At 47.7% G+C, this 24,559-nt stretch overlaps 1 protein-coding gene across 1 annotated transcript in view; it reads right to left on the bottom strand.

Moving 5' to 3' along the window:
- Positions 1 to 24,124, bottom strand: part of Mertk (MER proto-oncogene, tyrosine kinase) — a 108,686-nt gene extending 84,562 nt beyond the window's left edge. Inside the window, exon 1 of the mRNA XM_028893379.2 lies at positions 23,875 to 24,124. Within this exon, the coding sequence (XP_028749212.1) occupies positions 23,875 to 23,935 (61 nt within the window). The 5' untranslated portion in view covers positions 23,936 to 24,124. The remainder of the gene's footprint in view (positions 1 to 23,874) is intronic.
- Positions 24,125 to 24,559: the final 435 nt, after the last annotated feature.

Here is a 24,559-nt window from a genome sequence, read left to right as displayed (position 1 = left end):
TTAGGAACACACACACACACACACACACACACACACACACACACACACACACACACACACTATAATAACAAAGAAGAAAAGAGTCCATGAGTTTGAAATAAAACAAGGAATGATAAATGGGAGGGAGGGTTTTGGAGAACAGAAAGGAAAGAGAGAAATAGTGTAATTACATTATAATCTCAAAAATTAAAGAAATAACTCTTAAAAAACATTATGGTCAAAATATACATATGGAAAAAATTAATTAAAAGGAGAAATAGCACCCACACCCACAGGAAGACATTTAAGATGCTGATGAGACAATGTGATATGAAGTTGTGTAGAACTGATATAGAAGAAACTTAAATTATAGAATTAAAAAGAATTACCAATAGATTTGCTTAGGAGACATTAAGTCACACAAGTGGAATTTAGCTCAAGGAGTGCTGCCTTTAAAATACTCCAAAACACCCAAAGCTAAGTAACAGGCTAACCAGGCCTGCTGGAGATAAGTGAAATCTAGGGTGCTAGGATGTAAATGTTTACTACCCAGGATTGACTAGCCATTAGGCTCTGATTCCCACGACAAAGGAGACAGCACTGATTTATGACATCCTTTAGGTCCTGATTCCCATACCAAAGACACACCTCTAACAGGCATGGTGTGTGTGTGGGTGTGGGGGGTGTGGGGTCACAACCATCATTAAGTCTCCTTTACTCTTATCAAGAAAAAAAAAACATAATTCTTCGAGGTGGGTAAGCTAACCCTGGGTAAAACTATTTGAAAAAGAACAACACTGGTGTACTTGAAATAAGTCTGGGAATATGAAATGTCTTTGCTGTATAAATCTCTCATCTGCCTAAGAGGCCGGACTTGCAGTCTCCTGCCTCCATTTAAACCATCTGGAGTGTAACCTGGGGCCTGGACCGGCAAAGGAGATTTAAGGATGACAACGTACATAAGATACATAAGCTTGAGGTGTATCTAAGCTAACCAAATCTTCAGTTGGGGCTGACTCTTACTGGGTGTTAGCCCAGTTGGCCTAAAGTAGAAAGCTTTGCCTTAACTAATCTCTCAGTGTGTGGGGAAGACTCACTGGAGTGATTCCTCATTCCACATTCCTCAGTCCCAAATTTCTTACTTTTATCTATTTTTTAAACTTTTATATGTATTGATGTTTTGCCTGCATATACATCTGTGCATGCAGTGCCTGTGGGAGGCCAGAAGTAGGTGTCAGATCTTCAGGAACTGGAGTTGCAGACAGTTGTGAACCACCACGTGGGTGCTGGGAAACAAACCCAGGTCCTCTGAAGAACAGTCCAGTGCTCTTAACCCCTAAGCCATCTCTCCAGGCCCTCATTTCTATAACAGAAATACATGTCACAGTATGCTTAAGAAAGTCCACTCTATGTAGATGACCCCCAAAAGCTGGCATTATGTGACAAAAAAAAAAAAACAAACAAACAACAACAAAAAAAAAAACCATTTTGTGTACGATGTGGCCATGGCTGTGGCCATTTGAGCTTCTAAATTTTCTTCTTGCTCCAGCATTTCCAGCTCAGTTTCCTTTCTTGGAAATTTATCATTTTCTAATAAACTGTCCCTACTTTCTGCTGCCATCCAAGTGTCTCTAATTCCTTGTTCTGGGACCTAAGAACCAGGAAGCCTTCAGGAGGTACCCACTGAACCCTGATATCCACTAATATCAAAAGGCTCTCTACTGTTCCTTAGCTTGAAATCTTCATAGGTGTAGAAACAACACAGGTCTTCCTGGATGAGCTGGCGACTAGCTGTGAACCTATTCATCTAGACAGACAGATCACGTGTCACAATGAGAGGGATAATCCATAGGACCCTAGACAAGGGGCCCGTCTTCTGTCCTACATACAGCCAAGCCAAAAAGCTTCATTCACAAGTCGGGCCCATGCTCTATGTAGTCACTGGGTTCTCTCTATTCCTGCTCTGATATGGCTGTTCTCTGTGGCCATGCATTTCTGGGTGTTTAGCTCATGCCTACAGGCCTCCTCAAGGATGCTCTGTTTATCTCTGTAACTTTTGAGGAAAAGAATTACAAAGAATCCAAATATTTTCAATCAAAAGAATGATAGTATGCCCATGTGCTCTTTGTGTAGTATCAGGGGGTCCTTGAGACCCATACTTTATTTCCAACAACTTGGGGGCTCATCCAGGATGCTAATTCTATCCAAGAAGTCACAGAATCATGTCATTGGAGAAATGTGTCCCACGGCCCATTGCAGTGGCCCTATAGCTTGGGCATTTGGTAGTCCCTAGATTATAATGATCCTGAGACAGGAAAGTCAGCCTCAGAAGAGCCCAACAGCAAAGGCAACAGGTAACTCTTCACAGGTCAAAGTAAAAAAAAAAGTCAAGTACTGCCTTAGTGGTGGGACATTCTGGGGGGTATTTGAGAGTGAATGAGAGGCACAACTGAGCAGGGTGTGGGCATGGAGCCCCCCCCCCAGTTCTGTAGCTGTTCAGTGGCCTCACGAGGCTTATCAGCAGCCAGGCCTCTAGATCCAGTCATGGGATTATAGCAATCTGCCTAGTGCTGAGAGGTACTGATCTTGAACACTAGTACTGATTGCAAAGGAATCGACTGGAGACGGGTGAAGCTGGAAACTTGGAGTGCAAACAACCTGCCCGGTAGGGATGGGGAGTAGTGGGGTGCTGAGCCTCTCAGGGACTCTTGATTTAGGGATCAGAATGGGGAATAATCAGGTCAAACTGGGCACCAAGAAAAGTAAAGAAATAGATTCTCCCCAACAGTCCATTAGGACTTAAATCAATGGAAGAGAATGGGAAAAAAAGCAGAAACAACAAGAAACGGAATGATCAAATATTGTTGTTTTATTTGGACTAAGGAACCTACTCTTATCCCTCAAACTGGGTCTGTCAGCTCTTTTTTTTTTTTTTAAGAGATTTTTTTTATTTGTTTGTTTGTTTTAGATTTATTTTTATTATTTTATGTGTATGAGCATTCTGCCTCCATGTACATCACAGGTATACCTGGAACCTGAGAAGGTAGTGTGTCTCCATGTGGGTGCTGGGAATCGAACCTGGGTCCTTTGAGAATAAGTGCTCTTATCTTAACCACTAGCCTAACTCTCCAGCCCCTGGGGCTGTCAGCTCTTAATTGAATACATCAATTGTAAGAGTCTGATCTCCCAAGAAGAAATGGACCATGTCCTTTGTTGGAGGAAAAGACCTGAGGTTCTTTATTCAATGAGAACCCAATACAAAGAAAAGGGAACTATGACAGAGGTTCTAAACAGATCCCCTCAACACTTAGATCTCTGACCAGCCCTGACCAAACCTAAATAATCAGGCTGACGGGACTTGTGCAACAACAGCTCCTCGGGTGGAAACGCCAGCCCCTCTGCTTGGACTGATTGACCAGAAAGCAGAGGAACTGAGTCCTCTAACCAGGCCAGAAAGCTCCCCTGCCTTGCTCAGTCTACCTCTCCCTGCCCCAGCTGAGGAGAGAAACTGAACAATGGAAAGGAAACTCTAAAATTTACCTTCTTTCCAATCCTCCAGGAGAAACCCTTGACTTTATTCCCCGACAGGGAGTTCCACCAGGAGAGGAAGGAACTGGGTTTGCTAATGCCTCTCTAACTAGCACTGAGGCCAGAACTCTAAAAAGTGAACCTAAGTTCTTATTAGAGGACCCTTTGGGGTGGCAGGCCAGTCAGGTCAGTTCTCAGGGCCCCTGCTACACTGGGCCGTTAGTGACTATTCTGAGCATTCTGTCCTCAGGGGAAGAAGAATGACTAGATATTTGGAAATGAGAACATCTAACAGGTCAGAGGTTCTTGCACAAGGGTCTCCAGTCAGGACCCTCGATGGGACAACATTAATGGGTCCCATCAAGAATACATGAGGGAACTGGAAAGACCTAGGTATAGAAGGGATAAAGGGGTCAGCCCTTGATCTCAAAATATAAATAAGGCTTTTAATATCCAACCAGGAAGAGATGAAGACCCAACCAAACTCTCAAGGTCGAAGGCCCCAAATCTTCCCGCCAGGCCATCCCAGGAGGGTACCAATGCAAACAAGGGGAGAGACGGGAAAATACTCTGAAGTAAAACTGGAGGGTCCCTGGAGTGGTTTGGATGAGCAGTGAGCTCTCTTAGTCTTAGATACTTAAACACGTCGTTCTAGGTTGGCGGCGCTGTTTGGGGAGACTTAGAGTGGTGTAGCCTTGCTGGAGGGAGTGTGCCACTGGGGGTGAGTTTGAGAGTAAAATGGTTCACCTCCTTCTTGTAAGCTTTCTCTGCTTTGTGCTTGTGGGTCAAGATGTAAGCTCTTGGCACCGTGCTCCAGCCTGTGCCTGCCTGCCCCCTTCACCCCTGTGTCTGCCTGTCCCCCTTCACCCCTGTGCCTGCCCCCTTCACCCCTGTGTCTGTCTGCCCCCTTCACCCCTGTGCCTGCCCCCTTCACCCCTGTGCCTGCCCCCTTCACCCCTGTGCCTGCCTGCCCCCTTCACCCCTGTGTCTGCCCCCTTCACCCCTGTGTCTGTCTGCCCCCTTCACCCCTGTGTCTGCCCCCTTCACCCCTGTGCCTGCCCCTTCACCCCTGTGTCTGCCTGCCCCCTTCACCCCTGTGTCTGTCTGCCCCCCTTCACCCCCTGTCTGCCTGCCCCCTTCACCCCTGTGCTCTGCCCCCTTCACCCCTGTGCCTGCCCCTTCACCCCTGTGTCTGTCTGCCCCCTTCACCCTCTGTCTGTCTGCCCCCTTCACCCCTGTGTCTGCCCCCTTCACCCCTGTGTCTGCCCCCTTCACCCCTGTGTCTGCCCCCTTCACCATGCCACGATGAACTCTAAACCTCTGGAACCATGAACCAACCTAACTCTTCTATAACTTGCCTTGGCCATGTAACTTTATTGCAGAAACAGAAAAATAAGCTAATATTATCCCCTTGGCCAGATAATACTTAAAGTACATTTTGTGATCAGAAGCTGGCCAGCTATTACCCCCCCTCCCAAAAAAAAATCACAAAAGATAGAAATTTGGAAATACAGAAGGTTAGAATGGTTACTCGGGGAAGCCCAAGAGGTCCACGTAAGAGAGGATGGAGAAACACAAAAGCAGAGGACTAAATTTATGCTCGAAACTGTAGGATAACACGTTCTGGGAAAGAATGAATCTCAGTTCCACAGGCCCAAGATCTCTCCACCAGGCCACCCAGGAAAGGACAAGAGAAAACAAGCCCATAAACGGATGTGTGTGTGTGTGTGTGTGTGTGTGTGTGTGTGTGTGTGTGTGTGTGTGTGACAGAGCTACAGGTTCGGAATGGCAGGCCATTTCAAAAGGGGGTTCCTTGAATGGAAAGAGGAAGAAGAGCTGTAAAGAGACTTTCTTTACTGCTTTCAAAGAGGAACAGGGACTCAGGGCCGATAAAAGCAGCATTGAGCCCTGTATGTCCCCTTGTAACACCCCAATCTCACTGATTAAAAGACGGATGGATCCTATCTTAGTTACTTTTCTATTGCTGTAACAGAATACCATGATCAAAGAATGCATTTAACTGGGCTTAGGGTTTCAGGGGGTTAGAGTCCATGACGGTGTAGTAGAAAAATAGCTGAGAGCTCACATCTTGATCCACAGCCATTAGGCAAAGAAAGTGCATTGGGAATGGCATGAGTCTTTTGACAACTCAAAGTCCAGCAAAGCTGCACCTCTTAATCCTTCCCAAACAGTTCCACCAACTAGGAACCAATAAGCCTATGGGGCCCTTCTCATTCAAACCATCACAGATCCTTTAGGTTGGTCCAAGACCTTGTAGGACAGTAAATCCAACTGTGCAGAGCAGACACCTGTAGCACTCAACCCTACATTCTCATCACAAGATTCTACATCACCATGGCAGGTTCAGTGTTGCAGACCTACAAGATACATTGGGGGCCTTGTCCCCCCAGCCAAGAACAGTGACGATCTTGTTGCCTTAGACGGGGAAGATCCTCAGATAGGTAGAAAGAACTATCATAGGTGGACAGGGACTCACCGACTCCCTCAGTCTATTTGGACAAATTCTGTAACCTTTCCGGTTTGGTGTGATTACTAATCAAATGAGGCGATGTACCCTTTTGCAGAAGCAGAAGCTGCCCTGTGTGTTCTTTGTTCTGAATGGGTGGTGTCCTTGAGCTCCACATTGAAGCCTCTGTATTCATCTTTGCCTCTTTGGTGGTACTGGGGCTCAGAAAACAGTATTCCAAAGTATGTAGCTTTGGGCTTGAAGCTGAGAGTACTTGAGGAGGAGACACTATCAAGAAGGCATCTTTATCTAACTAAAGAGATCTACAATCAGAGGATACACCTCCCCCATTCTTTTCATTGACTTTCATTAACCAAAGAAGAGTGAAATCATTTCACAGGGAAAGGGCATGGAATCAGAACTCTTAACTAAAGCCCAGGGGAAGTTTGTTCCAGGCCATTCATTGTCTGTTCTCCTCATTCACTTATTCATTCATTCATTCATTCATTCTCTCCCCTAAAAACCTGAAGACCCTGCTTCCTTTCCTCTCTCCAAGAGGATATGTACACCTCACTCATATGCATATTCATCAGTCCTGTGTTTATGAATATAGATATATACATATATATTTTTGAGACAGGGTCTCATGTAGCCCAGGCTGGCCTCAAACTCTCTACATAGCCTAGGATGACCTTGAACTTCTGATTCTCCTGTTTCCATTTTTTTTTTGAGTGCTGGAATTATGCCAGGTTTTATGTGGTGCCTGGGATTGAACCTGGGGCCTCATACATCCTAGGCAAGCACTTTACCATCTGAGCCACTGTAAAGACCCCCCGAGGTTTCCTGGTGAGAACTTACTTAGGCTCCAGGAATCTGAGCTTGCTTTACCCAGCAGGGCTGCATAAGGGAATGATTTAACCACTGGTGTGGTTACCAGGTGCTTGGAAGGGGCTACACTTGGCTGTGCAGTGTGCTTTGATCTAACAAGGGGGAGGTCTTTTGCCCTGCCCCTTAGCATTATTATAAAAAGCCCCTTTGAATAAACAGAAAAGGCTGTTGAGTATTGACCCAGGTCCTCCCGAAGCAACCCTGTGTTTCTGTCTTTCTCCTCTTCGCTATCTTTCTTTCTAATATTTTCTCACCCCTCTCTCCTCCTCATAAGAAGCCTTGAAAAGGTGGGAGCTGGCCTCTCATAAGCCATGTCCCCAGCCACTCATATACTTTTTTGGTCACTAATATGTCTGTTGGCAGTTTGTTTGAGTGGACCCAGTCACCTGATCTTCAGGGGAAAGACTGAACTTCCTCACAATGGGCAAAGACTCTGAAGCTCTATTTATTGAGCACCATGAGACCGAGGGGCCAGGGGTTTTGTCTGAGGAACTACTTTCTTCCTTTTAGATGTATTTATGTCCCTTTCTCAGGAGGCAAAACTCAAAAGTGGAAGAAATAGGTATTAACTTTCTTTTATGTAATTTATTCCTTAACATCAAGCTCTTCTAGTTTAAAGGTGCCACAAGTTTGCTATAAAATTTTTCACATATGTTGAAGCAATCTCACATAAAACGGACACTACTTAGCAATTCCAATCCTGCAAGACAACCTCTTACTACAATATGGTGCCATTCTAGCTTTCAGGTTTAGATGAGCCAGGCTGTTGTAACGGAACAAGCTGCTAGGTGAGTTGGGGAAGACCCCCACCTCTGGGACCTCTCCTAAGTCAGGCTATCGTTGCACTCCACCTGTACTTTCTCCATTCTCCAGATGGCCGAGGAGACAACGGATCTCCATGTGTGACTGCCCAGAAGTGGCCTGAATGAGCTGACTGCCAGCACCTACTTAGATAACCTCTTGGTATCAAGACTTCCTCCGAGAGTCCAGTCGGAGAGAGTAAGGCACTTGCCCACAAAGCAGAGCAGCGGGACACACATGCGCGCACACACACACACACACACACACACACACACACACACACACACACACACACACACACAACACCACAACACACAAACACACACACACACACACACACACACACACACACACACACTGCAGCCTTAGCGGAGCTGCTGTGCTCTGCTTCCTCCCCGGGAAAATGGGGATGGCAACACTGGTGTCCCCAGGGCGGCCATTAGGAACAAAGGAGTCACATATGACCATGTGTGGCTCACAGGAAGCAGTGAATGTTGGCTATTATTTCTATTACTTTCTCCTGTTAGGATGAGCTATTAAAACCCCGCTGTGGTCTAACACTGGAGAAGTGCTGACTCTCAAGGGTCGGTACTGCGGGCCAGGTCTCTCTTTGTGGCTGGTGAGACGTGGACTGTACTACTTCGGGGTGCAGCAGTGGTGCCGTCCACGTGCGTAAACGGTGCCCTATCGTGGTCAATGCCTAGCCCTCGGTATGGATAAAGGGAGAGGGCATGCAAAACAGAAACAGTCTGAGATTCTGGACCCAAGGGTCAAGATCATAGTACAACACATTTTTTGTTTGCTTTTTGGACAGGGTCTCGTGTAACTCGGGCTGGCCTCAAGTTTGACTTGTTGCTGAGGATGATCCTGAACTTCTGACCCTCCGGAGCGCTAGGATTACAGGTGTGGGCACCACACCCAGTTTATGTGGTGCTGTAGAATCTGGGACGCTAGGCAAGCACTCAACCAACCAAGTCCAATGCCCAGCCTTCAAAATGCGTCACTAGCTGCCAGTTTCCCACTCCCCCGGCTATTTTGGCATCCTATAGAATGCCCCTTTGTTGCCCTCTTTAATTTACTACAGAAGTAGAATCCTGTCAGAATTATTTCTGGTGGCCTGAGGGTGGGAGGATGAGATCAGACAAAAAGAAAGGGTTCCATAACCAACCTTTAAAACTGTCATTAACATGTCCCTGTCCACCTCAAGAAAACAGAGGCAAAGTGGGCCTGTTGGATGACTTCCGTTTTGGAGACAACTTGAGAGCTATAGTAATAACTCACCTCAGCGACTTCACGTGAATTTAGTCCTCCCTACACAGCACATGTGGAAAGGGATCTGCCTCTGGCTATGACTTGGGTGAATGCATATGCAATCACACCCTACCCGCTTCTTCCAAAGGTGTTCTGTTGCGTGGACTGGATAAGCAGGCCATGGGAAATGGGACTTTTCATCTGCAGTACATGCTACTAAGCAGCCTTGGGTACATGGCCTCTGGCTAGCTCAGTTCCAAGACTGGCTGCCCAGCCCCTCCCCTCCAGCAGTCACAGTGGCTGAACAGTCCCACCTAGTCCCAGCATTAGCTAGGGAAGCCCCTCTGCCAGTGCCTTTGTGTTTCTAGTCACCACTTAGCCCTTCATTAGAATCCAAATGATGGCTTCCTAAAGTCAGAGATTTTGTCAACCATCATCTTTCCCGAGTGCTCGGTTCAGGGGCAGACCTGTGGGATAGGATGAGCCATAGTTAATGGTCCCGTTGCTAAACTGGTTAGGTATGACATCCACTTTCCATGTGGGTTTGCTTTGTTTTTCTGAACACATTTGCTGTGGCTTCTTCAGAGGCCATAGGTGGCATCCTCAGAGTCCTGCATGATGTGTGACCTAGTGCTGATACACTGTGAACATCTAGGGAACATGGGCGTGAGATTGCACAACATTCTAAAGAATGGACAGGGAAGACAGGCAGGCCAGGCATCGACACTGCCTTGGCTGTGGGACAGCAATGGACTGTCCTCTGGAACAGGCTTCTGACACCCGCACAGCTACAATGGCTCAGACACTCAGACCTTGTGAAGACTCAAGATTGACCTGGAGTTGTGATACAACAGTCTACATTCTGTATGATAAACTAATGCAACTCACAATGAAGACCAAGAACATTTGGTGAGAACAACATGCGAGGCCTGGTGGGCAGTGATGCTCAATGGTTAGTCGGCAGTTCTGCACTCAGAGAGCTGAAGCTCACCTAGTCTGCCACTGCCTTCACATTCAGGATGGACTCTGACCGCTCTGAAACCCAGAGGAAAAGAGGACCATGGAGGCAAGAGTTGGGAAGCACTCTCCATCTACTGCCCGAGATGGTGGTCACTGATTTTCTTCTGAATTCTGTCCTGGTGGCCCTCTGAAGTAGCAATTTCTGATGTCTTGGGAAACAAGCTCTAAGAATAGTCATTGAGATCCACTAGGGACAGTGCACAGGGGATCACCATGGCCAAGTACCTGACAGCCATGAATCACAGGGAAAGCATGCTTTGGGCTCTTGGCTCTCAGAGATCTTCATCTCTCCAGGGTTGGCCTCTATAAGACGTTCCTAACAGGAACGTCATTTTGATTGTCTTGAAGCGTGGTGACCACAGTCTAAGGTGGAAAAAGGAAGCTGATACTGAAGGCCCCAGGACAGTGGGTAGGGGGGCAGCCAGCACACTTCCTGGATCTGAAGTCCCTCCAGGTTGTGGGCTGAGCAGGACAACAGCCCAGTAGGGTAGAGGGTTCTGGTGAGTCACCCTGGGGTGTTATAGACCATCAGTCTGGTTCATGACCCAGGCAACCCTGGGGTCTGGGAAAGGCATTCCTGGTCCAGATAGTGGAGTAATGGCCTGAAGTATAGGCTGCTCCTTCTGCTCTTTCTCAGCTGCATGCTCAGTAATTTAGTCCCACTGTCAGGAGGCCCAAAGCCGTTTTGGGAATGGTGACTCATCCTCAAGCCCCTAGGTGTTCTTGGCTTTCCACTCCATAGATGTGCAAGGTCAGATGTAGCATGACTGGGCCATAGGATGCTTTACCTCAGCAAGCTCTGCTTCCCTTCCAGCCCCGTGGCCTCCCTGTGGTATGATCTGCTGTCCTGCTCTTCCCAGGAAAGCCTCCTCCTGGAGCACACCTGTGCTTAGTAGAAAGGCCTGCATATCCAGAACTCCTGTCTTCCTCGGGAGAAAGGGCCAGAAACTAGATCACCAAGCGCTCATTCCGTGTGCACCACCAACTTGTGGACCTGGGCGGATTCTGAGGTTTTTGTTAAAAAACAAAGGCAAAATTTTTCCACATTGTGTAGTATGGCTTTATGCAAATGCAAAGGATTTTGGATTAAAAAACAAGAATAACAATACGGGGCTGCTGATGTAGTTCAGGAGGCGTAGTGCTAGCAACCCTGCATGTAACTGGGCCTGGTAGCACACGTCTGTAATCCCAGCACTCAAGTGGAGGGGGAGGCTGGAGATCAGAAGTTCAAGGTCATCCTTGGCTAGACAGTGAGAGTCTGAAGCCAGCCTTGAGATATATGAGACGAGGGAGTAGGAAAAATATAACCTTCTATCAGAGATCACTGGACCTGACCAGTCCTAAACTGTATATAATAATCATTAACTTCAACAGAGAGACTGACCTCAGATGACCCGAAAAGAGGCCATTTGAGAAATGAAAGACTCTGGTGCTGCGTTTGTATATACGGGTACAGCCCCTGACCCAGAGTCAGTGCTGGAGCGAAGGGGAATGAGGCTTAAGAGCTTGAAGAGAGCCGGGCGGTGGTGGCGCACGCCTTTAATCCCAGCACTCGGGAGGCAGAGCTAGGTGGATCTCTGTGAGTTCGAGGCCAGCCTGGGCTACAGCGTGAGTGCCAGGACAGGCTCCAAAGTTACACAGAGAAACCCTGTCTTGAAAAAACAACAAACAAACAAACAAAAAATGAAGAGAGGGGAGTAAGTGGCCAGGGGTCAGATGTGCTTGTAAGAGGTTGCAGCTGTGGTACAACAGGAGGCAAAAAGCCCCTATGATAGAGACAGTCCAGAGGTCCCCGCAGGGTGGGAAGAGTGTAAAGTAGCCAATCTGACTCGATGGTTGGTGGGGCCAGATTCTTCACAGGGACCCAATCGGCGGAGCGTGTCAGATGACAAACGGGCCGCTACCTTAACACTTAAACAGCACCGTGTGGCATATGAGATTACTTGGAGCCAGAGCTCCATGGCATTCATTGACAGGTGACTTATTGCAACCACAGTCGGCCTTCTGGGGTCATGGTGGGATGAAGAGTAGGTCTGGCAGGACAGACAGGGACCCCAGTCCACCAGACAAGCTACCTATCCTCTGTGTCCTGGCTTGGAGGGTCTGAAGGGCCCCAAAGCTCTGCCTAAAGTGTAAAGAACTTACGGGGTGACATCCCACTTACGGGGTGACATCCCACTGCCCTTATCCCACACATTCCTCTGGGCTAAAGAGGACGGGGAAAAGAAAGAAACGTGTTCACCCTTTGACCCAAAGGTCGTTAAGTCACCCCTCATGATGTCTCCAGCCTGCCTCTTACTTTTTGATAGGCGTATTTGACTCCTTCCCAGGAGAAGTCCTTTGCAATACCAGCTTCCCAAGCAGACCCCAACTCCTAGGTTCTCTCTGTGCAAGAATATACCCATGCAACTGGAAAGAACATTCTAGAATCTTACTGCAACCTTTCACCACCCTCCCCAACCTTCCCACCACGTTTTCAACACTGGCAAAATGCTGGCGTCTTCCAAGGGAGGTTTTAAAAGTTTTATGCCTAAGGTACAGTTTGGGCGACAAGATTTTGAAACAAATCTCTTCTGCTGATTCTGCTGATGAACTCACTGCCTCGGAGCAGCCATGAAGTGGAGCTAGTCCGTCCGTCTCCAGGTGGCAGGAGCGGGTGCTGGGGGGTAAACACTGTAGTATCTGGAGAGAACAGACAATCACTGAAGGGCAGGGCTTTCCACAACGCCAACATCTGATCTGCCTTGTTTCGGAGTTGCAACTAGTCATGCCTGGACTCGAGTCGCTAAACATATGGAAGCAATTGTGCTGACTAGGCGGCTTCAGCTCCTCACAATGAAATGTGAACACACAGTGTTTATTTAACCAAGGGTTTTCCGTCCTTTCTCCTCTGGCGGCCTGCCAACTGCCCCAGAAAGGCTTCGAAGCAATTCTTTCTGGCCACAGGCATGAAGCCTGGTTCTCTCTCACCAAGGGAGGTCTGGAGTTGATTGTCTCCAAAGCCCAGAGGTGAGTTCCCAAAACCTGGGACCTGGGAGAGACTCTCAGCCCCCAAGTCCCTGTGCTATACTCCAGACTACAGAAACCTGAATTCCTCTTTAAAACAAAACAAAACAACAACAAAACAAAAAACTTTTTAAGGAAAATAAGCATTTCCTTATAAAATGTGACAATTCTGGAAGACTAAAACCTTTGCAAGAACAATTTGTTAAAGCCCTTTCTAAGTGACACTTAATAAACACAGTTGATGAACTTTTGCCTACTTTCTGTAGTAAGCATAATTAAGAACCCTGGCCATTCTGTGTAAAACAAACATTTAAAGCAAGAACAAACACCATGAAAGAGTCAAAGCAGTCAAAATGAGAGGAACCAGAAAGCTGTCTGGTGGCCGCCGAGGAGGGGGTGGGTCACTGGATGGTGTGGCCTTACAGTTGATGATGGCTGATCTTGGTTGTCAACTGGACTACATCTGGAATCAACTAAACCCCAAGCAGCTGGGCAAACCTGTGAAGGATTTTCTTTGCTGGCTCACTCGAGGGGAGAAGACCCACTCCACATCTGGGCCACACCTTCTGGAGGTGGCCTATATAAAGGGACGAGGAAGAAGAAAGCCTTTGCTCTTTGCCTGCTGGCCCTCCCTGCATGTAAACTATGCAAGTAAACGCCCACAACATAAAACATTTTAAACCAAAGTAAAAATAATAGTTTTTCAAACATTGTCCCTTTTACATGGTGGGGCCCTTACGACGGAGTCTGCACGGCCAGGAAGGCAGGATGGGTAGGGGCTTCTTATGGCCTCGCCCTCCCTTGCTCTTTTGGTGTCCATCTACAGGCCCTAGCTAGAGAGCCCCTCATTTCAGGTGGTTGACCAGAAGGAGGGGTCCTGTATGTGAGAACCAAGGGCAACGGGAAAGGAACTCAGTGAATGGGGCCTCAGCCACAGTGACAAACCAGCTCCCACCTACCCTGAAGAGGGCAGACCTGTCTGGGGCAGACTTGGGAAGCAACAGTTCTGTCCAGATGTTCCATCACAGCAACCTGCGGAGCAGATGTGCAGAACTGGCACTGCGTGAGGGTGGACTGCTTTTCACGCACAGTTCAGCATTTCAATGTTTGTGTGTCTGTGTTCACTGGGAAACATAAAAACGTCGGAGGCTGTCTTAACTTGTGTGGTGGTTTTGTCATGAATATTTGCCCAAACTTATCAAGTTCCACACTTAAAAATCCGTGGATTTGGGGACTGAAGAAATGGCTCAGTGGTTAGAGGACTGGCTTTTGTTGCAGGGGATCCACGTGTGGGTTCCCAGCCTCCGCGCGGCAGCTCACAACTGTCTGTAATGTGACACCCTCTGCCGGCCTCTTCGAGCACCAAGCATTCCTGTGGCGCACAGACACACACAGAGGCAAACATCCATACACATGAGGTGATAAAAAAATTTAATCTGCGCGCTTTATTACAGCACATTAAACCTCTCTCAAGTAAAGATGAAAAGAATTGTTCGTGTCCACATTGGTTATAATAGAACACATTTAGGAAAACCTAAACACCTATTAAGAAATAACTGGGTTGGGGGTAAAGAAATGGCTCAGCAGTTAATGCATCCTGCTCTTGCAGAGGACCCAAATTTGGTTCCCAGCAGCCACACCTGGGGGCTTAATAGTCACCTGTGACTCCAGGGAGAGCTGATGCCTCTGGTTCCCACAAGGCACCTGTACTCACATGCACATACTCATATCCAGATACATACATGTAACTGTAATGAATCTTTAAAAGAAAGAAATTATTGTTTGGCATTAATACATCAATAAATGTATGGCACATCCACATAGGCCCCTGTGAAGACATGAACCATGCTGAGATGGGGCTCAGTTGGTAGAGTGCCAGCCTAGTATGCAGGAGGCCCTGGGTTCCAGCCCCAGCCAGCACTGCATCAGCCAGACATGGTAGCACACCCTTGTGATCCCAGCACAGAGGAATGAGGATCAGAAGTTCAAGGTTATACTCAGCTATGTAACAAGTCCCAGGCCAACGTGAACTGCATAAGAACCCACCTAAAAACACGAAACATAAAACCAGGCATGCATTTCAATCCATCTGCCACTAATGAACTTGACATGGAGTGAGACTAAGGGGGTTGAAACAAGTGAATTAACGACCTGTATCGCTAACATTTGACCTCTTACACTGGATGGTAAGGACATGGGTAAATCTTACTTCCTGTGTCCCACTTAGATAAGTGTTGGAGCCCACTAGGTTTCCTAGTGGCTGTACCCAGCAGGACTGCATAAGAGGTTGACTGGACCACGGGCCTGGGTACCAGGTGACTGTAACTAGCAAGGTGGAGGTCTTTTGCTCTACCCCTTGGCATTGTTATAAAAGACCTTTGAAGTAAAGTTCTAGGCTGGTGGATAAGGATCCAGGCCCACCCGAGTCTGTGTTTTCTCTCTGTTCCTCTCCTCTCTATTTCTAACTAAGTCTCTTATCCCTCATTTCTCAAGAGTTCCTGGGGTAAATAAGTGTGGGGACTGGTCCACCACAGGTAAGTCTTTAGTATAAAGACTAAAGAATAGATTAGAAAAGAAAAGAAAAAAAAAACCTGCGATGGTAAAAGAAAAAGTTCATCGTATTTATTGGTCGGCCCACCTAATTACAATCACAGCACCCCTGTATGACCTGGCTGAGAGATGAAGCTCTGCCCTTGTGACTCTTCCTGCAGGTCCTAAAGCCATGACAATAACTGGCCTGAAGACCACCCCACAGTTCTCGTTCGGGCCTAAGCCCTGCACCTCTCCTTGGATAAGCACAACTATCTCAGTCCAAATTCATGGCCAGGTTCTGAAACACTTCCTCCTGGGAGGTAGGAAAAGGCTCCCCAGCCTTCCCCAGGGTCAGACTTCAGATGCACTGGCTCTGTGGAGTACAATTAGAGAGGGGACTTAGAATGGCCAGACGGGGTCACAGAGTCCGTAGGTCCTGGGCTGACCTGGGCAGCTGGGTCTTGAAAAGACATTTTAGATGGGTTTAAAGCTCACCTTCCTAACTGGCTGTGGTAGCGCATGCCTTTAATCCCAGCACTCTGGGAGGCAGGGGCAGGCGGATCTCTGAGTTCAAGGCCAGCCTGGTCTACAGAGTGAGATCCAGGACAGCCAGGGCTGTTACACAGAGAAATCCTGTCCCGAAAAACAAAACGGAGCAACAACAGCCCACCTCACCTCACCTCCTGCTGATAACCTCTGCCTCAGTGGCCTTACCCTTATCCTTCAGCCAAAATACTTAGATGGCTTATATTTTACTGTATATAGCACATCTGTGTTTTTTTTCCAAATATAAAATTACACCATAACACTAAATGAAGAGACTTTTAAAATGGATGTCAGTCTCCCTCAGACCCTGAGGATTCTACTGCCCTCTCTAGAGGGCGTGCCCCATCCTATTCTTCCAGGAAGATCTAGGGTTCTTCTTGCCGCCCATAACCCAAGCGCTCACGGTTTATTCAGGGAAGTCTAGTATTCTCAGAAAGATGACTTTGCATTTCTGGACTATTCTATTTCTCTAGATAGAGCTGGGGGGTGGGGTGGGATTTCACTGGAGAGCACAGGTAGACAGATAGGCAGCCAGGATGGCAGCTGCCAACACTCAAGAGTCAACTGAGTGGTTCGTGTTTTAAACCAAACTCCGCCCTCTGTCCCCATTTCATCCATTGCATAATGGAAACTGACCGCTGCTCACATCCAGAATCCCAGCCAGGGTTCAGAGCACTGTGTCCAGTTTCAAGAAAGAGTCCCATCTCCTTTCCCCTCCGGGCAGAAATGTGTTCCATCCAGACTCACCTCTCTGCTCTGTCCACTGACAAATGGGGATTGCACTATAACCTAGGTGTCCCTGCAAGACAGAATCTAACCCGAGACTCGAACTCACATGCTGGTCTCCCAAACTGGTTATTGTTGTTGTTTTTAACTAAATCTAAATCCAATGAATTTCCTTTTAATTTTGCTCTAAAACTTTCAAAGAACACTGATTTCATCTACCATTTCCAAGTCACATGGAGAATTGTCAAAGTGCTTACAAGCTGGTTTCATTTCCTGTGTGCCAAAGGCCAAGGGCCATTCACAGCAAAACTGGAACACCAGCCACCAGATACAAGTAGCAATGGGGGAATCCATGAATATTTATCACCTCCCAGAGAGCTCCTTGGGCAGTGTGGGGACAGAAAGCAACTTCGGCTAATCTGAGTCCTGTTCTAATACTCTCCACAAAGACAGCCTGTTCTTACTTGTGAAACCCGCATCAAAGCCATAACGAGGCCAGACTGCTGTTGGTAGCTTTGACTAGAAGCCCTGAAGGCTTAAGATAGGAAAACAACACTTTCTCCAAAACAAACAAGGCTTTCCTTTGTGTGTCTAATGAGGAGAGAGTGTAGCTAAGGCAGATCCTACCATGTCTAGAGTCCCTGGATGCTGAGGTAATTAGAGCCTGCAAGAGCAAGCAGCTTCAGGGTATCCAAGCCATGGCCAGTTGGCTGAATGTGGCTCAGGTTAGCTATGAGTGAAGCCCAACACAAAACTGCAAACTTACTTCAGACATTATGAGGTGTGTGTGTGTGTGTGTGTGTGTGTGAGAGAGAGAGAGAGAGAGAAGGGGGGGAGAGAGAGAGAGAGAGAGAGAGAGAGAGAGAGAGAGAGAGATGTTTGATAACTCAATTGCATGTTTTTTGAGTGTGAGTGAACCACATAGGTGTTGGATGTGTCTGCCAGAAAAGGGATCTCTATCAGAGTGTTTGCCTAACTACACACCTGAGCCCTGTGAGCCGTGCGCTGTCCCTCCAGAGGGGAACTGAATGGGATACCAACTCGGTATTGATCACATCACGCTGGGCTAGACAGCATCTCTGAAGAGACCAACTGAGATATCTGTAAGGCTCTGAGTACAAAGCGAAACACAGACACATCAAATGGATCACCAGAACAATCCCTCACTGAGCTAACAAAATTAAATGGGCTTTCTCCAAAGCAAAGCCACGGAGCATCTTGGTTTTAGATATAAAACTTCTTGCGCATGACCTTGACCTACACAAAAGCCAGAATCTCTCTTTTTGCTCTTTTCTTACCTCTGCCCCATCTATCCCTCTGACATCTCAAGACTTCCTGAAGATCCATTTGACCTTTGAGTCAAATGATGACAGATGAATAGGCAAGAAGGAAGAAAAAACACACTTTGGAGGTAACTGTAGATTTCGCGATGAGTCTGTTCAAGGCACAATCATCTTTCCTTCGTCACTAAAACACTGGATCTGGAGGAGGTGACTGGGACAAGGCTGCCTGGGACTTCAAGTACACACACATCCACTGGGTCTCACCAACAGACAGAGGTCAGGGGAAGGTGAGCAACAGGCTTCCATCTGCCCAAAATGCAGATGGAGTGGAGTGTGGGGTCTCAAAAAAAACCAGGGTTCTTGTGTTAAAGAACTTGCCACCTATCACAAGCCAAAGTATCAAAGTATAGACCAAAAAAACCAAGCAAACAACAGCAAAACCAAGAGCTGGTGACTGAGAACACCCTTGGTTGACAAGTGTCTCATTGTTCCCTAAAAGGAGCCCACAGATAAGGAATGGAATGTTCCACCCTACCAGGCTGCATCTTCAGCATTTCAGAAGCCGGCATGTGAGCAAGCACAATGAAGGGGTAACCACAGGGTAACCACTTACCTAAGGACGGGGCTTGATGGGTACTCAGAGTGAGACCGGAAGAGAGGTTGGGTCTCTCTCCTGGCTAGCAGAGGTCCCCGATAGTACCTGCCACGGAGTGGGAAGCAGGAAGGCAGGCACACAGGACCTACCTTCTCCCCACTTCCCACAGTCCAAGCTACACACAGACCCTCATATTTGCACAGAATTAACAATGCTCCTTTTCTTGTGGAGGCCACCAAAGGAAAGGAAAGACCTGGATTCGGTCACTTAAAAAGCCGGAACCAAAACAAAACATAACAAAACACCAAAACAAACCCACACCCACTTTGGCATAGAGCTACATAGGAAAAGTGGAGCCAGGATTGGACCTCATTTTTATGCTTTCCTGCGAGGCACATGACAGGAAGCTGTTCCTGTGCCAAGTCAAGTCTGTACTCCACAAGGAAGACAGGAGGGGGGGTTGGCAGTGCCAGTCTATCCTGAGGAAGCCTACTCCTGGTTGGGTTTTGCTGGCAGAGCTAATGGGAGGCAAAACTGTGAAGAGCTGTAGCAAAGGACTTAGGCACCCAGAGTGACTACCCAGAGGTTACCCAGCCACTGCAAGCGAGTGGCCCCAAATCTGCCTTCATATCATTTTTTTTGAAGATGGGGTCTAATATAGCCCAGGCTGGCCTCAAACTTGATATATAGCTAAGGATGACCTTGAACTTCTGACTCTCCTGCCTACGCCTCAGACTGCTGGGATTGTAGGTATATGCCAGCTCTCTCTCTCTCTCTCTCTCTCTCTCTCTCTCACTCTCTCTCTCTCTCCCTGTGTGTGTGTGAGCGTGCAATTTTTAACTTATTATTTTAGAATTTTATACATGTATATAATGTATTCTGATATCTACTACTCTGCTTCCCTCCTTAACTCTTATCCTCTTCCCTCCCAACTTCATATCCTCTTTTTATTTATTTTTTAAAACTTGCTGAGTCTAATTAGTGCTGCAGGTATCACATGGGTATAGGACTATCCACTAGAGCGTGGGTAACCAAGAGCCACACTCCTAAAGAAAATTGACTTCCTCTCCCCAAGCAGCTGTGACCTGCCAACAGCTCTTCAGGCAGGAGTGAGGCTCGGTAAGCCACTCTCCACACCCGGTTTATGCAATGCTTGGAATTGCACCCAGGGCATTGTTCATGTGAGATGAGCGCTCTAACAACTGAGCTACCTCTGAACCTTCTTTCCTCATAGTTCAAGTTTTTATTTAGGAAGTCATCCAGTAAGGGAAAACAAACAAACAACTTTCCACTCAGCACTTTTTATCTAGGAAAAACAATTAACCGACCCCAAATTTGAAGGTAGAAGAAGTACAGGGAACCATTGGTCATTATACTGCTATTGGTTTGGGATTTATAGTGTGCTGTTATCTCGTTTCACCTTTTCCAGCATGTCCTAGTTTGCTTTTCTGTTGCTGTGATAAAAGGCTGACCAAGGGGCTCGAGAGATGGCTCAGTGGTTAAGATCACTGGCTGCTCTTCCAGAGGTCCTGAGTTCAATTCCCAGCAACCACATGGTGGCTCACAACCATCTGTAATGAGATTTGGTGCCCTCTTCTGGCCTGCAGGGACACATGCAGGCAGAATACTGTATACATAATAAGTAAACCATTTTTTTAAAAAAAGCTGACCAAGGGGCTGGAGAGATGGCTCAGTGGTTAAGAGCACTGGCTGCTCTTCCAGAGGTCCTGAGTTCAATTTCCAACAACCACATGGTGGTTCACAACCATCTGTAATGAGATCTGGCGCCCTCTTCTGGCCTACAGGCATACATGCAGACAGTATACATAATAAATCTTTTTTTAAAAAATGCTGGCCAAATTCACTTTGGGAAGGAAAGGGTTTATTTGACTTGCAGGTGAGTCAATCAGATCATCAAGGGAGGCCAAGACAGGAACTGAAGTAGAAACCACGAGGAACACTGTTTACTGGCTTGTTCCCTCCCCATGGCTTGCTCAGCTTCCTATAGCCCAGGCTCACCTAGTCAGGGATGGTTCCACCCACAGCAGACTGGGCCCTTCGTCATCAATTAGCAATTAAGAAAACACCCCAGTAGAAATACCCACAGGCCAAGCTTCTGGAGGCAGTTCCTCAGCTGAGCCTCCTTTATCCCCGGTATGTTTAGGTTTGTGTCAGGTTGACAAAATCTAGCTCTAACACAACAGTTCTGTGACATAGTGGCCCACTGTACCAAAAATACTCTGGAGGTTCTGAGACTTAACCACCTCCCCAAGGTCCATAGAGTTCAGCCCTGAGTTTCTTCCAGGTAGATGTAGTCCAACCCAGCGTCATGGGTTTTGAGTTATGATGAAACTATGGATCTTCATTCAAAGTCAAGGTACTCAGAGCAACGCACTCCGGGTCAAGGAGCTGTTAAAATTGTGGCTTTAATTTTTTTAAAAAAAAAAATAAGCTTTGGGGCTAGAGAGATGGCTCAGCCGTTAGGGTATGCACGGCCATTGCAGAGGCCTACAGCTGCATTGCCAGCACTCAGGTGGCTTCCAACTTCCTGAAACTCCAATTGCAGGGCATCGGACACGCTCTTCTGGCCTCCGTGGGCACGAGGCATGCATTGGTGCATCTAGGCACATGCAGACAAAACACTCACAGACATGAAATAAAAATAAACCAATTTTTTTTTTTTTAAAAGTTGTTCAGTGCTAGGAAGGTGATATAGAGGTGACCAGGTCAATAGCAACGAGGGGGAGAGGACTGACTGCAAGTGAGTCCAACAGGGAGGTGGGGCTCTGCGAGGCGTTACGAGGAAGAGGCAACCATTGAGGGGTGTTTCGTTTGGGGACAGTACACCATGATGTTATGAAACAGCTCATTCTGGCTGTTGTGTGGGAAGTGGCCGGAGAACATGGGTGTTCAATGTCCCAACTCATCTGCCCTGCCTGGCGATCTATTGTGGCTCTCACTAGCCCTCCTACCAGAATTATCTAGAGACTCTTTCAAGTGAGCCTTAAAAACATAATTTTGAGCTAGAGAGACAGCTCAGTGGTTAAGAGAACTGGCTGCTCTTCCAGAGGACCCAGGTTCAATTCCCAGCATCCACATGATGTCTCACAACCACCTGTAACTCCTATTCTAGGGGATCCAATGCCCTCTTCTGCTCCCCTTGGAAACCAGGCATGCACAAAATGCACAGACACACATGTAAGCAAAACACTCATACAGTTCAAATGAAAATTTTAAAAAAATAAAGCATGATTTTGTTAATTTAAAATTAATTATGTCTTGCTCACCACCTTAAAGAACTTTACAAAATCCATGCATTCATTTATTAAACACTACTTATTTCCAAAAAGCAAATGGAGGTTGTTTTAAAAATTGGCTATAAAGGGCCGGGTGGTGGTGGCGCATGCCTTTAATCCCAGCACTCGGAAGGCAGAGGCAGGCGGATCTCTGTGAGTTCGAGGCCATCCTGGGCTACCAAGTGAGCTCCAGGAAAGGCGCAAAGCTACACAGAGAAACCCTGTCTCGAAGAAAAAAAAAAAAGAAGAAAGAAAGAAAGAAAAAAAGTTGTCTATAAAGCAACAGAACCACTTAGAGTTCTCTTTGGGAAACTGTTTAAAATTTGTTGGAATATCTGTTTTCAGGATCAGTTTAAGAATTCAGCCAGTTCAGTCTGCTCTCAGGGTTCACACTTCTCAGTTCCAGACTAAGGCATCAGACGGGCTTCACTTTTACACACTTTCAAACTTCTCCCTCCTCTTCCCCTCGAAAGGTAGGAAGCACCGTATGCTGCTCCCTGCCAATCCACCCCCATCTGGGAGTGAGCAGAGAGGAAGGGTCGGAGTATCTGGAACGCTCCTTCTCAGCAGCTCCAATTCTGTGAGGAGGAAAACTGAGAAACTTCCCTTCTTCCTTACTGTGCATTTTAAGACTCTGGTTATCTAACTAAACTTATCAGTTACACAAGTTCATCACCCTTTATCAAAATGGAGAAAATAAAGCATAGATTTTTAAAACATTAAACAAAAACTTTTGTTCCTATTACTCTCTCTGTGCTCACCACATTCACAGCCTCCAGAACCGCGCACGGCAGGCCAGCACAAGGAGCAAAAATCCACACGACTTGCAGCAGATTATTAAGAAGAGACCTGGCAGAAAGGCTGAGGAATTTTTAAGGATTTGGTGATGGAAAACAGAGCCGCCTCAGTTCTTTGCTTGTTTTTGGCTCTTGGTGTTTGTTTCAGATTGTCGTGTTGCCTCAAACTACAAATGGCTTATGTAATTTAGTATGCAAGAAGAGAATTGTTCAAGGAATGTTCATTTGAGCAAATGGACTTAGGTTTGTAGCTAGACTTGTAAACCGAACTTTCCAGGTATTCTTAAAAGACAAATGTTAGGCAACCAGATTAACGATCAAAAGAGACAAAACCACATTCTGAATGGAAACTGAACCTTTTAGGGCAGGGGCAATACCTGAAATGTGCTGATTTAGCAGTCCTACATCCAACCCTCTCACTTCCCTTTCTTTCGGTAAATCCTGCTTTATTTTTATTTTTTTCCAGCCACTTCACAAAGTGCCTCAGTATCATCTGTTGGAGAAACCTGCCGTACTTGTTTGTGCTTATCAATCCATTGTGTCATATTGAAGCGCGTGTGAGAACACTCAAGCAGGTCCGAGATGAACGCAGAAGCCACCCTAACACACCAGATTCTGCTCCACAGTAATAGTGGTGAAAGGAGTGTGTCGTCCCCCTCTGCTTTTTTCCAGGCCTCTACACTCACAGGGTGTTCCTGCAAAGGAGGGCCAACACAACACAATGCTCACCAGAGCCCAGGGGAGAAGCCAAAACCAGTCTTTCCCTGGCGGGACACCCAGCCTCGGTCCAACGCTACACGCGAACCGCGACACCCAACTTCTCGCAGCCGCTCACTGGTTCGCGGCGTGGGATTTGCCTTAGAAGCCCTGGTCTGTGACCCGCAGAAATCCCGCCAAAGCGCGGCCAGGCCACTAGACAGTGTTGAGGGGAAAGTTCTTGGCGCATGCCATACCAGACCTGAGGGCTGCATTCCACATAGGCTCTAACTTAGGTGCTCCCAAAACGCTCCGCTGGGTTTACTGTCCTCCTCTGTGGTGCCCACCGGTGCCGGTTCCACTGGGACGTGCACCCCACGATCCGGCTGCGGATCCCCCAGAACCTCCGATGGCTAGCTGGAGTTAGCAGCAAGACCGTCGAGACTTCGCTGATGGCACTCACCTCTCCAGGGCGCGGGTAGCAGCAGCAGCAGCAGCCCCAGCAGCAGTGAGGCCAGAATCATCGCGGAGCCACGGATCTGGAAGTTCTCTCCGGACAGATGCACGGACCCACTAACGTCCTGAACTCGCCGGTGGCCGCCCGAGCGCGCTGGCGTAGCGCCGCAGTCCCTGCTGCCCCGGCGGCAGGCGCCGAAGTGGCAGCGCCGAGCTGAGGATCGCAGGCGTCGTAGGTTAGAAGAGGGAGGCGGGCCCGGGGCTCAGGCCCGGGCGGGGCCAGCAGGTTGGTGTGGGCAGGGGGCGGGAAGGAGGCAGGGCAAAGAGAAGAGAAGGAGAGGACTGGGGGAGGGGGCGGACCCAGGGCCGAGCCCTAGGGAGGATGGAGGGGCGGGGCAGACATGAATGGAGCTAGGGTCAGTGCCAACAGGTTACCCCGGCCTGAGGGTGTGGGAAAGGGAGCTTGTGAAGAGCAAAGGAGGGCCACTATCTTGGGCTAGAAGGACGGAGAGGCCGAGAGGAAGTGGAGGGTGCTAAGAAAGAGCATGATCGGGAGGAGAGAGGGTCCCCGCCACCCCCCACCCGCAACCTCGGAGTCTCACTTTGTAAGAGTAGGTAGGAGAGCTTGGAAACAGGAGCGGGAGAGTTCAGTGGCGTGCATAGGATGCATCCCCCAGAACTTTGAGGGGTAG

This window comes from Peromyscus leucopus, chromosome 4, assembly GCF_004664715.2.
Source record: "Peromyscus leucopus breed LL Stock chromosome 4, UCI_PerLeu_2.1, whole genome shotgun sequence".
In the NCBI taxonomy this organism is placed as follows: domain Eukaryota; kingdom Metazoa; phylum Chordata; class Mammalia; order Rodentia; family Cricetidae; genus Peromyscus; species Peromyscus leucopus.
The sequence above is the reverse complement of the archived record's forward strand: the minus strand, read 5'-3'. Positions and strand labels throughout refer to the sequence as shown.